The 16,959-nt window shown below is 31.5% G+C and overlaps 2 protein-coding genes across 2 annotated transcripts; one reads left to right on the top strand and one right to left on the bottom strand.

The window, feature by feature from the left end:
- Positions 1 to 4,626: 4,626 nt before the first annotated feature.
- Positions 4,627 to 14,314, bottom strand: LOC133674652 (probable homogentisate phytyltransferase 1, chloroplastic). Its single transcript, XM_062095867.1, has 16 exons — positions 14,237 to 14,314; positions 14,069 to 14,120; positions 13,910 to 13,988; positions 7,706 to 7,819; positions 7,624 to 7,631; positions 6,796 to 7,088; positions 6,585 to 6,668; positions 6,429 to 6,503; positions 6,142 to 6,225; positions 5,942 to 6,031; positions 5,722 to 5,823; positions 5,470 to 5,565; positions 5,170 to 5,241; positions 4,949 to 5,044; positions 4,752 to 4,856; positions 4,627 to 4,668 (listed from the first exon to the last, which is right to left on the bottom strand). The coding sequence occupies exons 1-16, from the start codon at positions 14,312 to 14,314 to the stop codon at positions 4,627 to 4,629; spliced, it is 1,470 nt and encodes a 489-aa protein (XP_061951851.1).
- A 1,209-nt stretch (positions 14,315 to 15,523) lies between these two features.
- Positions 15,524 to 16,754, top strand: LOC133674257 (ethylene-responsive transcription factor ERF003-like). Its single transcript, XM_062095286.1, has 2 exons — positions 15,524 to 15,831; positions 15,921 to 16,754. The coding sequence occupies exons 1-2, from the start codon at positions 15,749 to 15,751 to the stop codon at positions 16,420 to 16,422; spliced, it is 585 nt and encodes a 194-aa protein (XP_061951270.1). The 5' UTR covers positions 15,524 to 15,748; the 3' UTR covers positions 16,423 to 16,754.
- The last annotated feature ends 205 nt before the right edge of the window (positions 16,755 to 16,959 follow it).

The following is a 16,959-nucleotide window of genomic DNA, read 5'->3' as shown; positions in this document are numbered from 1 at the left end:
TCGCGGGTTACCCAGAGGTGAAGGATAGACATTTTTTAAGAGTCTAGGCCTCGGATGTTTAAGTGGGTGCCCAAAGTCTGGTACTTGGGCTGAGCCAATTAATTGTTTAGAAAAATGGCCCAGGTATATATATATATATATATATATATATATATATATATATATATATATATATATATATATATAACCAGCACTGAACACACTTTGTTTCATAGTAATTTTGATAGAAAATGAAAAATAACAGAAAATTTTCGGAGAATTAATAATATTCGGTTCCAATTAAAGCTCTCATAATATTTTTGGTATTTTTCATTAATTTATTTTTTTTAAAATAATAAAAACCATCTCAAATTTTGAATTGAAAAATAACATCAAAGATATAAATATCCAAGTAAAACAATATAAACACATAAATTTAAACATACAATTTAATTAGCAACCACATTAAAAGAAAAAAAATAGAAAAAAAATAAAGGATTTAACAAATTGGAAGAAATATAATGCTATCAGTTTTTGGTTTTCTACTCAACTTTATAAAAAAAATTAAAATCAAACCAGAAACCTAAAAAATCTAATAAAATTTGGTTTGAAAAAATCAAATTAAAAAAACCAAAATAAAATAAAATTAAAACAATGGTTGTTTTTCTAAGTTTTCTGCCAAAGACAGACATCTGTTCTTTTAAAAAAGAGCTTTGATGTTTTTTTTTTTTTTCATAAAAGCTTTAACAAACTACGCATTGATGAACCATATTTCATTTATTGGAAAAATTCAGGGTATCTTTGTAGACTAAAAATTCAGGTCCAAGTTTTTAAATAAAAAAAAATTAGATTTGTTTTCACCTGAAACACATAAAAAACATCATATAAATCTCAATAAATATATTTTTAATCCTAAATCAGTTCATAAATTGAAAATTAAACTGAATCAAAATAAAATTCATGAGTTCCAATTTATTTTTTTAACATGTTTAAAGGGAAAAACCATATTTATTGAACTATCCCCATTTGTTTGTTGGAAAGTAGTTTCATTTTGGAAAGTGAATTCCAGAAAAATAAATTATTTTTTGATGTTTGGTAGTGTAATGAAAAATAAGTTGGAAAATACTTTCCAGTATTTGGTTATGTCATGAAAAATAAGCTGAAAAATATTTCCAGTTTATTAAAATAATAAGGAACAAATCTCACAAATTAAAAAGTTAAATGAGAATGAAATTGAAAACAAATATAATTTCATAAATTATCTCAAATAAAATAAATAATAATCAAAATAATAGAAATCAAATCTAAAAAATAAAAAAAATTAAAAGATAAAAAAATTAAAATAATAATAATTAACATTTCATAAATTATTTCAAATAAAATAAGTAACAATCAAAAGAATAAGGACCAAATTTAATAAATAAAAAATTTCAATTAAAAAATAATAAGGGAAAAGCAAATAACAATTATAAAAATAAGGACCGAAATTAATATAAAAATTAAATTCTAAGGGATGAAATTGAAAAACAAATATTTAAAACAAAATATATATTGCAATCAAAAGTTTGTGGACCAAATTTGATATAATTAGCAAATAATATGATATTTCTAATTTTTTCACAACTTCCAGAAACTGTTCTCCATTCAAAATAAAAAGATAACACTTTCCTGAAAATCAAACCAAATTTTTCTTTGACTGAAAAATATTTTTCGTTGACCAACTTTTCTAATGACAAACAAATATAAGAAAGTTTGGAAAATGATTTTCTGGAAACCAGTTTTCAAGAAACAAACGCAGTCTAAGACAAACTTCTTAACACCAAATTCAGCATTTTTAACGATGAAAATATAATGAGTTAAATATTTGCTCTCTCTTTTTATTTTTTCCAGTAAGTTTCTCTCTCCTACATCAATATTTACACATTGAAATTGAAATGTGATAAAAATAACTTTGGACTAAAACACAAAAATCATAAACAATAGGAGCTAAAAAAATGTATAATTTGAAACTTGAGGATGGAATTGAAGTTTTCAAAGCCTTGTGATAAAACAACTCTATTTTTTTTTCCCGATCCTTTTTCAATCTTCCGTTCAACAATAACCTCAAATGCTATTTTGTGGGATAAATCCTTAGTTTAACGTCATTAAAGAACTCTAAAATGCGTGGGATATTCATTGTAGTAGGTTTTTTTTTTGTTTTTTTATATGTTTTTTTTTCGATCCAAAATTGATTTCTTCTTCTTTTTTTTTTTGTTTCTTTGTTTTTTTAAATTTTTTTGTTTCAAAATTATCTTTGCTAATTTTTTTAAATATTGAGTTGGTTGAAAATTTAACTATGTATTTTTTTTCTTTAAAACATTGTGGATTGGTATAATATTTTCATACATTGTTTTCTTTTTTTTTTATGATTTCTTTATTCTTTTTTTTTCAAAATGGTCTTTGTAGTTTTTATTTTTTTATATTAAGTTGGTTGAGAATTTAGTTTTGGAGTTTTTTTTTAAAAAAAATAATATGGATTGCTACAGTATTTCCTCTACATAGTTTTTGTTTTGCTGCAGTATTTCCCCATATATTTTTTTAAAAAATTATCTTTATCAAATTTATTTTTTTAATATTGAGCTGACTGATAATCTAGCTTTAGCTTTCCCCATATGTTTTTTTTTTTCCAAAATTGTCATTTTTTATATATTTTCTTTTTTTTTTTGTTTTGTTATTTTCAGAATTATTTTTGTTGATTTTATTTTTTTACTATTGAGTTGGTTGAAAATTTAGTTTTTTTGTCTTTTTCTTTAAAACACTGTAGCTTTCCCCACGTGTTTTTTTTTCGTTTTTGTTTCCTTTTTTATACATTTTTTTTTCATTTCTTTTACCCAAAATTGACTTTTTTTTTAGATAGCCTTTGTCGGTTTTTTTTATATATTGAGCTGGTTGAGAGATTAGTTTTTTACTTTTTTTTTCAAAAAAAACTACTATGGATTACTACAGTGTTTCACTTACATGGTTTTTGTTTGGCTACAGAGTTTCCCTCCACATGTTTTTTTTTTAAATTATCTTTATTAAATTTATTTTTTTAATATTGAGTTGGTTGAGAATTTAGCTTTAGCTTTAGCTTTCCCCACCTTTTTTTTTCATTTTTTTAAATTTTCCCCACGTTTTTTCATTATAATTATAATAATAATAATTATTATATTGTATTAAATTATATAACTGTTTTTTTCTTTTGTTTTTTATTTTTATTTTTTTTTATGAATTTTTTTTGTTTAATTTAGTTTGTTAATGTTAAATTTTTTTTATTTAGTTATCAGATTTTCATGATAAGAATCTCGGGTTTGATGGGTTAACCTGATTTGACAAGGTATTTTTTTCATTTAGTATAGTTTGTTAAAGTTAATTTTCTTTCTATTTAATTATCAGACTTTCATACTTTCATAACAAGTATCCTGGGCTTGACAGGTTAACTTGGTTTGATGGGTTAACCCGGTTAATTCTAGGTAAACCCGTCATTTTTTTTCTATTTAGTTATCAAACTTTCATCACGCAAATCTCAGGTTTTACGGGATAACTTGGTTTAAAAGGTTGACCCAATTAATTCAATGTTTTTTTTTCTTTTTCTTCATTAGTTTTTTCCTTTCTGTTGATTTTTTTTCTTTGTTTTTTTAATTAATCTATTTAATTATCACACTTTTATGACACGATCTTATAGCCAGACCCACATTCAGTATTCTTGGGTCCGGTGTTACAGCCAGACTCACTTAAACTTGGGTCATGCAAGTTTAATTTTATTATTAATATTATAAATATTACTCTTAGGTCAGGCGTTGCAGCCAAACCCAAGATTCTTAGGTATAACTTTGTAAAAAAACCCAAGATTCTTAATTTTTTATTTTTTTTAATATTTTTTATATAAAAAAATAACCCGCAGTATCGCGCGAGTATCAAAGCTAGTAATATTCTATGATACGTAGGATAGGCAGGAGCATGGTTCTTTAGTTTAATGTTGAAATATTCTGTGACATGACATGTGGGATAAGCAGGAGCATGCAAATGAAAATAGACCCCAACACGTAAACCAACATATCTTACAAGGATTAAATTAAAAAAATAAAGTTTAGTAATAAAGCGCGCACAAAAAATAAATTCAAGGATCAAATAAATTTCATAAGAATTTTTCTTTCCCAGATACAATCGTGTTTAGACAGTTTTTTAATGAAAAAAACATCTTTTCATATAAAAAAAACACATTATTATGAAAAATAAACTGACCCAGTATACTTTCCATATAAATTAAGTAAAAAATTGCTTATGAGATAGAAACCTATGATCTATGGTCCATGTAATCGGTGGGTGGCAGCAATCCAATGAGCATGAATTTTAACAGCAGATAAACTCCTCATCACAGAATTTTTTTCCCATAAAATTAAAACACATAATTCGGACAAGCCAACCATAATTTATCTCATGATTCGTATTGATTTTTCTGTTTCGAACTGATACTAAATCGTAGCATTGCCTACACACAGGCATGCTTGAATGCTCATTTTCCCTTCCTGTCCATCATCATCATCATCATCAAATCACTACCTTCTCTTTGAAGGACAACAGATAATTATATCTTGTACAAAAAGAAATTCTGACCGAGTCTTCTGATCAGCGAACAAACGGAACGAGGAAGTACTCAGCATAGAATAACTGTAATAACATAGGAATAACCAATGAAGCGGTTAAACTTGTTTCATGTAATTAAGATGGAAATTCTATATGATTTGACTTGCCTTCCAGATGAACATGTAGAAGGAAGTTATGGAATCTTTGCTGGTAAGATCGACCGATCGTGCTCGAAGCCACAGAATGAATGCTAGAGCACAATGGCCTAATATCTGAATCAAAACCAATTTTAGCAAGCAAAAAAAATTGTAGAAGACTAGATAAACAGGAATGTTTGCTTGCAGGGATATTATATGATACATACTGTGATGAACTTGCTTGGTAGGAATGTAGACGAAGCTCCTACAACCACAGCAGCTCCATATGCTAATAGCAGCATGTTAACACAGAGCCAAAAGACCTGGAAAGATGAGCAAAATATGTGTCAGGCCTTTGACATATATGAGAACTTATCCTTCTACTCCATCTTGCAGGAAGCAAACAAAGCATAGAAATGTTACAATATTAAGTGATTAGTTTGCTTACTCTTTCTTGCCCTAAGCTGACACTGAAGGATTGAATGCCATAATCTCGGTCGCCATCGACGTCAGGTATATCCTATTGAAATGCTAGAAAGACATTAATTAGTAATCATCATGATTATAGGTTAATTTCTCGAACATCTTTAGTCATCTCCAGTAGCCACATAGCCTCAAGAATGGCTGAGCCGGTTCAATTCACGCTGCAAATCGGATTTAACTTTGATGTTTACGTACTTTGTTACTGTTGTATTTAAAATAGTAATAATTAATTGCCTTACAAGGTTCATTATGGTTGTGGATTTACCTTGAATAGGGCAATGACAGCAGAAAAGAAGCACATGAAAGCAGTTGCAAACACTAATGATCTTGTCACAACTGTTGTTTTGCCAAGAACAAATTTCTGCAAAGTACGATCGATTTGGTCGAGTCAATCAGGGAAGCAAGAAGAAATCCTGAGTGATAGAATTGTCATTCAAAACAATTGACTTTCAAATCTTGATCATAGACTGAGGTATCCGTGGCTCAGTGAACTACAAACTCAAGAGTTTCTGTTTACCTGCATGTGTACAAAGAAAGCGAGTTGAACGACAATAGCCCTCACGATCATGATGCAAGTTGCAGCAAGAAATGCTTGCTTCTTCCATCTGAGAAAAGGAAGCTACAAAGAAACAGAGATTTTCAGCATGTCATGCTATAATCCTTCCAAGTCTTTCAGATCATTTAGATAGTAGCAGAATATTACAAAACTGTTGATGTAAGGTTGGTAAGGAACTTACTTCTATAGAATACACACTCCCGAGCACACAACTTACGAGAAGGGCAGAAAATAGTAGTGGGGATTGAAACATGATTCCCATCGCGAAACTCTGATAAATGAAATCAAACAATCAACATAGGAGGCAAATTAATCAGCAGACTGACATACGAATCCTTCATTCTTCTCTGCTGCTGTGTCTTAACAAGTAATCCTACTTACTGCCAACAAAGATGCCGAAACAATTGCGACACCAGTTCCCATTGAGAAATCGCCAGAAGCAAGTGGGAGATAAGGTTTGTTTACCTGAGAACATAAAAGCAGTAAAAAATTAAGCCAAGAACACAACATTGGCAGGCAGGGAGGGAAACGTTAATTGAAACAACTGTACCTCATCAAGAAGAAACCCATGCCGTAACCAAAATTAATTCATATACCATGCATTTAGTAGAGGATAAATTGCTGCAGAGATCATACAAATCGATAATTTAAGCCACGTGTATACATACCTTGTCTATTTCAACATCAAATAATTGATTCAACCCCACCACGTAAATGTTCATCAACACCGATGGCACCAATGCCTGAGTTGTCAAAAGAATTCTTTAGTATTGGAGCTAAAATCCCATCAGAGGCAATTATTGGTCTTCTTGTCCGAAACTTACCTTCAGCAATCCCATAAAAAATGTGGGAGACAGTTCAGATATTGTTTCTACAGGTAGAAGAGAAACTGATGTTATCCCTATAAGCTGCAACAAAAAAAGGAAGAGAAAAAAGAAGAGAAAAGAGAAAACTTAAATTAGCCCAGGTTTACTGACTTCTTTCTATCAGAAACATTGATTTTATGTCAAGAAAGTGTAAAAACATGAAACTCACAGTGCCAATCACAGTATGAGGACGAGAAAACTGATAGAACGAATGTAAAAGCTGGAATACAGTGTCCTTAAAACTCGAGGAAACATTGTCGTTCTCAGGGTTTGTCGAAATTCTATCCTGTAAAGTGACAAGAACACCGTGCTCTCTGTACCCTTTGCAAGTTCTGCCAGCCACAGTTTTAGTGCTGGCTGAAGACGACAATCTTGAGTGAAAAACAATGGTTTTCTTGCATTGGCTTCTCTTCGGTGCACAATGTGCTTGGTTCACCGGCACTTTAACTAGGGTGACACTACCTGAAAATCTTGAATTGAAATGATTTCTTAACAGTTGAAGCAAAATCATTGGGATTTAGGAAGATTACATGTGATTCTAACTGGAAACTTCAAGTTGTTGAAAACAAAGGAACAAATCCATATCTCCTTTTCTTTCTTAATTTTTTACATGGGCAACACTAACCTCGACGTCAAACGAATTAAAAGGACTTATTTACTAGTTTTTACAAGTGAGTTCCACATAGATTGATCAAATATATATACTGTGTCCATTGAAATTGTTTTCCAAACTCGTAAATTTATATTATGTGCACATATAATTTTGGTTTTCTTAAAACATTATATGATTTGATTGACAAGAACATTGAAAAAATAAATTTTAAAACAATGGCTCTAATAAATCTAAACAAATATACTCAGTAAGCAGGATCATATGGTATTTCTCAACGAGTACCTTTGCTTATTAAAAAAAAAGGGGGGGAAAGAAAGATAAATCTCTATAAGAGTACCTTCGGTTACCACTTCTCTGTGCTTCCAAAAACGTTACATTTCTCACCAACCCATCTGCCAAAGGCCAAGAAAGTTCTTACACAATCGAAACATTTGATCAGAAATTCATGAAGAAATTTGACACATACCTTGATGATGATGATGATGATGATGATGGTGATGATGATGGTGATTTGTTGTGGCACCAAAGCATGAAAATGCACACAAACTCACCATTATACGTACGCTCTATCGTTTTTTCCCTGTCAAATAAACACGAAAATCAAGTGACCTAGTTGACAGGCCACTATATATACTGTGACCTTTTGCAAAAGTCTCTGTTGAATTCTTGAATTCTGCTTCGGCCAATCAACCCCTGTATTTATGACTGTTGTGCTGTGTGAACGACAAACAACAGTAGAAAAAAAACAAGAAGAAGGAGAAGGAGAATAAATTTTGAAGTTAATTTTCTTATAAATAATTTATGATAAAAACAAATTAAAATGACCGTAGGTAATAAATATGTTTGATGAGAATGAATCAAAACGTCAAGATCCTGACTTAATCTTATAACAAATTCTTAATCTAAGTAAACAGTTATTTTTTACCAAATGTATTTATGACTTAATTAATTCGTAGAAATCGTGCCAATCAGATTAATTTTCAAAGCCAAAATTAGCTTTGATATTAAAGGAAATTTAGCTGGACATTCACATCCATTTCCTTTTTTTCTCTCATCGTTTCCTTTTTCTTATTTATCAAACAACTTAACAGTCCAATTTATTTATGCAGTAAAGACAAGTTCATGCCTGTCACTTGGCCGTACGAATCTCTAATGGAGGTTAGATGTGTGTTGTGTCTATCTGCATGATACTTCCACGTGTCCTAGGATCATGTCTGGTTAGTGTTCTGGTTAATGTTAATAGATGTTTTTCGAATGAACTAGTTCCGTGCTTTCTGCATCCATCACCCATAACCCTAAGGATGCTATCTGAAACTGGAAGGGGGAGTGGGGGACGGGACAGTGGTGGTTGCCCAATGAATCTTGAGATGGGCCCAAACAGGGCCTTATTAATGGATCTTACCTACCAAATTCAGAGCCCAAACTATGCTTGAGATGGGCCAGTCACAAAATGTTAAAACATGCTACAAACTCCCTGAGCTTGTCTGGCCCAACATAGAATTACTATTTTCTGTTGGGCCTAATTTCTATCTTTTTACCACAGCCCACTTTATTTCTCCGTTTATCCTCTTCCTAAACATGTGCACTAAAAACCCCAAAAACAATTTTCTTTTATCCAAGCATTTCTTTACTGGGTCGAGAAGTGGGCTATATCTGAGGCCTTCGAACACTATATTTGGTCCAGTAACATTTGAATTGGGCCGTGCCTATCTTTGAATAGATCAGACTCGGGGGCTATGATATTCAGATTTTCCCACCTTACCAGCAATCCCAAGCATGATACCGCGAGGGGGTTTAATGGCTGTTAAAATCAGGGCAAGGAGATTCCAACCACAGCTCCCTCAACTCGGTTTAAGACTTGAGTTATGAGTTAATTTAAATAAAAATATATATTTTTTCATTTTTAAAATTAAAATAATATTATTTTTAAATTTTTTTTTAAAAAATCATATTTCAAAATTTTTTTAAAGCGACTAATGAGTCACTCGGCCTAGTCATGACAACTTGCCAATTGGATCTAAATTAATAACAATGTGTGTTTTATTGCACACTTAAGTTGTTTTTATTATTTTTTTGAACTCATTAATTTTGCACGATGAAATAGTAAATTGGACATGGCAATGAAAAAATCATTTTCTTCGTGGAATCTTTCATCTGGAAACTTCGTCCGAGAAGTCATGAATTTCATGGAAGTTGCAAACTCACTGGCATATCCCAAATAAAAAAAAAGAATAATGTATCCATTAAATAAATATATTAAAAAGTCACGCCATGGAATGTGATAAATTGATTTTGAAAGCATTATCTACCTCGTCAGACTACGCGGATTTGAAAGAAAAAAAACATAGATTTCTACTGAAAAAACTTTCTTCGCACATGGCATGAAAATGACTCTCGCAATTGTCTGCTTGATAGCTTTGCAGCACTTGTAATGAGGGGAAAAAATGACCTCGTCGCGGCATAAATTTAATATATAGGTTAATTAATGTTTAAGCTATTTTTTTTTTAGGTTATTTAATGTTTAAGCTATTAATTAGACTCGAAAGTGCTGCATCGCATACCAGGCATGTGCGACTTCCCTGTGCCATTAATGGATTATTACATCACTGATTTAACAAGGCTTATAGTTTTCAATAAACCATATTTGAAGTAGCGTATAGCAAGGATAAAGACTATGGTTCCAATTCCTAAGATTATACATTTATTGCGCGGTTGGCAAACCACGTATATTTTTAAATTATTTTGATGTATTGATGTTTAAAATAATACTTTTTTTTAAAAAATAATATTGTTTTAATGTATTTCTAAGTAAAAAGTACTTTGAATCGCAATCGTTATAATATTCCCGAACACACCCTTAAAAATGAAGAAATCTAGAAAAAAAATTTATATATATTTTTAAGAAATTTGTATAATAGTTTGGATAATAAAAAAACACCTCAACTATTTATATAAGAGGTTTGACCAGTATAAGAAACATAAACTAAATTGAAAATAAATAATTAAAATAAAAACATATAGGAAAATAACTAAAATAGTAAAACAAAAAAAACTTTTGTTATAATTTCAGGAGATTCAATGGTCCAATAAGCAAAAAAAAAAAAAAACTTTTGAATCCCTTTTTAAATCTTTTTATTTATCAATTTAATCCATAAAATCTTGAGATAATTGTTCCCTATTAATATTGTCTCGCATACAAACATATCATATATAATCATCGTACAAATGCGTATGATCAAGCAGCTAATCTTAATTTTCATGATCAATCAATTATCGAATATTCAAATTTTAGTATGATTTGTTAATATAAATTAATAAATTTTGGAAATCTCTTCTTCCTGTGAATCCTATTGGGTAATATATTTCTCTTCCTCTTGTTATTTTTTTATTTTTTATTATTAATTCAAATGCTTCAACCCATCTAAAACGCGAGACAGAACAGTGATCCTGCATAATTATTGCAGATGGAGTTGGACGCATCTTCTTCATGGCATGCTAATGATGAGCTTGTGGTGGTGTTGGCTGCCAACAAAATTCAAAGGAACAGCCTGTGCAAATCCCATAGACTGCGCGGGAGAACTCGCAGGAAACAACATTTCTTTCACATCCCTTGAATCTACATCACTCCCTTTCTTGTTTAGCCACAAAACCGCGTCAAGACTGATAATAAATCTTGTTTTGGTGGTTGATTAACTTCTTTTCCTTGACTAATTCCCTTAAGAACTTGGAAAATGAAAGGGAATAATAAGATTATGTCCCACTCATTTAGCTGCAACTAAAATTGTTTTTTCTATAAGTTTTGCGTTGTTTTTAAGATTAAAATCCCGGGTCCAAGGTGGATCTTTGAACAAAACTAAACCCATGATTAGTGCATCTCCAAAGATTGTGTTTAGGATCTTAGGTTGGTTTTCTCCTTTTTTATTGCTCCAAGTCTTCTTCTCGGACAATTCTTCAAATAATTTTTAGTGGCTAGCTAATAAAGTTGTGGATCATTTATATTTAAAATATTGTTAAATATTAAGAAAATATAATAAAAGAACTTCAAGAATACATGTTTGTTTGGTATTTTGATACAAAGTGCTTTTCAAATATGATATTAAATCATTAACTTCATATTTTTTAACAAAAAAACAATTTAAAAAACAGAAATTACCTCAATATATACCTAACAAGCACTACATTGTAACAATAGATTTATAAGGTGGTCTCATTTTAAAATCATGATCTTACAACTCATGAGAAATCTTGCAGGTTTTTTTTATCGTGTTTTTTTTTAAAAAAAATATTTGACATTATTTTTAGCATGTAAGAACATAATATATTTTTTGTGAATATACCGATTCAGTGTGGACATATAGCATTCTTAGGGCTTGACGTATAAATATCAAGCCAAGAAAACCTTCATTAATATAAAATTATTTTTAATTGAATTATGATTTTTATTAAATATCTTGTTTTACATGAATAATTAATAACATTGGGAATTAATTTTATTAATTTGGCAAGGATTTTCAAACCATGATATATATAGGATTGTTTTGTGATATTCATCATTGTTAAATTATATGCACCCATCACAAATCACAACATCATATCATATCATAAAAAAAAATAGTAAACACTCTTCCAACTTCTACATGGATATATAAGAAGAAAAAACCCCAGCATAAATATGTGATCTATTCTTTTTTTTTTTTGGCTAGCTGAAAGCTACGGCCAGCAATATTGGATTAGTGGTGATATACATGTTACATCAAAATGAATAAAATAAAACAACACAAAATATCTCACATCATATGTAAAATCTTAGCTGAGAAGAAGCATAGAAAATCATGAGATGAAGCAGCGACGATGCTTTGTGATCATGGCTGGCTTGATGATAATTAAGGAGAAAACCCATTTATCCTTTTATTTTTATATTCTTATGAACGCCATGTCCTTATCCCAAACACAATTCTCAGAAGTTCCCTTGTCTGTTCGATGAATTGTGTGTAAGTACGCATGTGATCTTCCAGAGAAGGCAAGAGAAAATAGGCAGCAATGACATAGACGGGACCCTGTAATGGCCAAGAAAACCATGGGAGGTTTTAAACACAAATAATGGGGATTCATATTTAGGTCTCAGCTGCTGCTATCATCAGCCATGTTGTGTTCTGGGTCCCATAACCCTAACGCGTTAATTTTGTGGGGTCTGACATCTTAGCTCATATCTTTCTTGTTCCTGACCTCTGTTTGATGCAAGTCTTTGATTTAGCTGTAAACCAAGATTGATTGAGACAACTTCTAATCTTTCAGTCTAATCCCATCCCATCTTTGCATCCTGCTTCTGGTTTATCGACGACCCTTTTTAATGGAAAAACTCAAAAAGGTATAACGGTAATTATTATAATTGTTGATTAACCTAGGATTAGTGTGTGAAAAAAGGTGCTAATTATACAAGCGGATGTCAAAGTTTTTGCCCTTAGAACACGTTTTAGAGTTTACCATCTCGTTCTCTCCATTTGAATATCTATCCATAAGCCAGCATAGTGTGAAATAATTTTTAGATTTTCATGTATTGTCTTGTTAACGTGTGCTCGTGTTTCAATTAAAATGATTTTTTTTCATGATATTAAAATAATTTAATTTAAATCTTATTATTCCCATTGTAGTTAATGAAAATTAAATAATTTATATAAATTTCAAGTTTAAAAAGTTTTTATTTGAGGGATGTGTTAAAAAATAATATAAAAAAATTAAAAAATATTATTCAAACTTCTAGCATGGATATATAAGAAGAAAATAAAAACCCAACATAAATATGTGATCTAATTTATGAGAGGAAGCAGAGACGATCATGGCTTGATAATTAAGGAGAAAACCTAATTATCGATCCTTTTATTTTTATATTCTTATGAACTCCATGCATGTCCTTATCCCAAACACAATTAATTCTCAGAATTAAGTTCTCTTGTCTGTTCGATGAATTGTGTGTAAGTACGCATGTGATCTTCCACAGAAGGCAAGAGAGAAAATAGGCACATATTTTCTATCTCGTTCTCTCCATTTGAATATCTATCCACAAGTTAGCATATATTGTGTGAAATAATTTTTTGACTTCAAGATTTCCATGTCTTGTCTTGTTAATATGTGCTCGTGCTAGTGTTTGATTTAAAATAATTTCTTGATATAATATTAAAGTAATTTAGTTTAAATCTTATTATTTTTATTCTAATTAATAAAAATTAAGTATATAAAAATTTACACCAAAATTATTTTAAAGATATATTTATCTTATATTTTTGTCTTTATTTTTTTTATAAAGTATATTTCTATATTTTCTATATTAATTTATTTTCTTATCTCGATAATGTACACTAATCAAACATAACCTAAAAATTATTTTTTAACAAATTCAGAAATTTTTAAAATCTAAACAGCCTAAAGTTTGTGGTTAAAAGAATTTTGACAACTTTATGAATAGTAACCTCATTAAATATTATTTTTAAAGATAATTTTTAAAAATAATTTAGTTTCAATTGGTATTGATGAAATTAAAATACTGTTAACCGTGGAAAAATCTATATATTAGGTCATCTATAACCGGACATTCGACAGTCGCAAGAGCAGCGAAAACTCCACTTGATCTACGCTAGGAGCTAAAGTCTTCTGCAATAAATTATTTGCATACAAGAGATCCTGGTCCCATGTCGCATAGACACCACAAACCTGAAATGAACGCCTAGTTACCACTGCAAGGCCACACCACTCTGCCATGAAAGTCAGGAAAAATTAAATAAGTTCAACGAATGAAGATGTAAATGTTTGCTTGTAATACTATGGTAAGTACCTCGCTCATGGAAACAGCTCCTGACACAGAAGCAAACAGTCAAAAATTGCGACTGCAGACAGAGATTGGGAATGCGTCTATATTATAATAAACACAGAGCATAACTAAATATAATATAACGCAAGGGTGTTTCGAACTGTTATAAACACTGCTGAAGCACTCACAGACCACATTGTGGGCCCTTTCACTTTCTTCTCTTAATTTGTTCTTTCGAATGTGTTCTTCAGCTGCAAAATTAGCACCCATTTGCATTAATTTTGTCCCAAATCCATGTACACTGTTTGTCTTCTGTACCCTCTGTGACACATGCTAATGTTTCCAGATAACAAATACCGCTTGTGAAGTTGCCTAGATCACCCTGTTGAAACTTGGAAGGGCTGTGTTCTCTACCGCAGAACAATCACCATACACTTATAGCTTACTGATTTAGTTTAGAATCCTTCTCTCTTTTGTGTGAAAAGTATTTTATTTAATCTTTTTAGCTTCTCTGAGTGCATGTTGATTCGATTATATAGTGAATAAGATTTGATCAAATGATTTGGGTTTTTAGGGCAATCATTATGGTCTAAGAATCTTTAATAGTTGTGTCTCAACGTAGGATTGACCCAATTATGTCTGTACCAAATTGTTGCATGAACCCTTTTAACCTGTGGACCATTTACTGTGTGCGTGAAAAAGATCTGTGCATCTTACTACAACACAGTAATAAACTCCCAGTTTTTGGTCATCAAGAGATGGTAAATCTGTGGTCTCAAAATCCGTAGTGGTGTGCAAATTAATCTAATTTTCCATAATATCAGTAAAAACCAACTAAATAGAATGCTTTTCAAACGTGTTGAGTAATTTCTTTTGGATTTTTTCTTAAAAACATTTGATTGTAGTTCAATTTTTGGATTTTAAGAATCAACCAAAATGACAGGCTCCAACCAAGAAAAACCCCATTGTAATTATAAATTAGAGTTCCATTAAATCAAAACCCATTAATTCAAATATAAAACCGAACCAATTGGTTTAGTTTTTTTATTCGGATCAATTGAGATTTTTATTCAAACCAGACCATTTAAACCGGTATTCAACCTGTTATATATATATATATATATATATATATATATATATATATATATGAACTCGTAATTAAAAAAAGTTTTAATTTTCATGGTCACGGAGCAGGAGGAGAGTTCTGGTGGAGTCATCATCTTTGCTAGGCTAACATAACACTCACATGCATGAAGTGACAAAGCATATCTACAAAGACTATGACCTTGGATTTTCTGGAAGGGAGAGGAGATCGCCATGGCAACAGTTGAATTTTCTGATTTTTTTTTGTTCTTTTTCTCATGGAACAAAAGTTGTAGTGCTAACCAGTCATGTGAATTGAATTTGGACGTCAGTTTGAAACATCAGTTCACCAAAATATATAATCAATTATCCTTCATCACTTGTTGCAACCAGCAAAGATAAAGAAAAAGAATAGAAAGACCTAAACCCACAAAGTTGGACCCACTTCCCTAAATTGGTTGCCAGACCAGCTTTCCCTATATCTTTCAGGCAAACCCACCTACAAAAACCCCTCTCCCCCACCCCTTCCTTGGCATCACAATCTTGCTTTCCAACGCCCCTCTTTCTCTCAGGCATTTTCACAAACACTTTCTTAAAGAAACGTTTTCTTTTTTAACTAATATGGCCAGACCGCAACAGCGATATCGAGGGGTTCGACAAAGGCATTGGGGATCATGGGTGTCTGAGATTCGCCACCCTCTATTGTAAGAACACATCAACAACGTGACCCATGAACGTTTCGGATAATATACTCTTGAGTTCTAACGAAACGTTTCTTCTTCTTTTTTTGCAGGAAGACTAGAATTTGGCTAGGCACATTTGAAACTGCAGAGGATGCAGCAAGAGCCTATGATGAAGCTGCAAGGCTTATGTGTGGACCAAGGGCAAGGACCAACTTCCCTTATAACCCAAATGCATCGCAGTCAGCTTCGTCGAAACTTCTTTCAGCAACTTTGACGGCAAAGTTGCATAGGTGCTATATGGCCTCATTGCAAGTGACTAAACAAACATCACTTCAAGAACAAAAACAACAGCAACAAAAGGCACCAAGTTCACTAGTCAACACCCCCACCAATAGCATTGTCATAAAGAGTGAGGAACTTGATGCTTTGCAGCCAGAGAAAAGTCCATTGCAAGTTCAAGAGGCAGAGGCAAACTGGGTGTACAAGAAAGTTCAAGTTGACAACAACCAGCAGTTCATCAAGCCTCTTGAAGATCACCACATTGAGCAAATGATTGAAGAATTGCTTGATTATGGGTCTATTGAGTTATGTTCTGGGGTGGCAACTCAGTAACCTGCAAGCCGAAGGGGCCACGCCACAAACACCCTGATTAATCTAGTCCTCCTCTGCCAAAGCAATGGCATTGACTAGCTAATTTTAACCAATTTTTATAGCTTCTTCAAGTGTTTAGTCTTTTACACCCTCTAAGCTCCTTAGAAGTGTCCCCTTAGGGACTCCATTTGATGATGCTTAATTAGTAGTAGTGTACAGTAGATTATGCCATAATGTTTGATGCTGTCGTATGCATTATGTCTTCAGTGGAAGATTTGTAGGAATCTTGCTGCTGCTTCTTGAAGGATTCCAAATCTTCATTTATAATGCAAATGGAACAATTTTAGAAACAAGGACTCCTTTCTCTTCTCTTCCAGGCTTCTTGCATTCAATTGCTATGTCACTTTTATTGGGGTTCGAATAAAAAGCAGCCTCTGAAACTTGGAAGCACAATATGACATTTTGGCAAATGTATGTTGTATTCAATTTGCAGTATTTTCAAAGAACCTGGAAATTCGTACCGTTACCGTTCAGTTAGAAAGAATAGCGATCTTGTGA

Source organism: Populus nigra, chromosome 15 (genome assembly GCF_951802175.1).
Source record: "Populus nigra chromosome 15, ddPopNigr1.1, whole genome shotgun sequence".
NCBI lineage: Eukaryota > Viridiplantae > Streptophyta > Magnoliopsida > Malpighiales > Salicaceae > Populus > Populus nigra.
The sequence above is the reverse complement of the archived record's forward strand: the minus strand, read 5'-3'. Positions and strand labels throughout refer to the sequence as shown.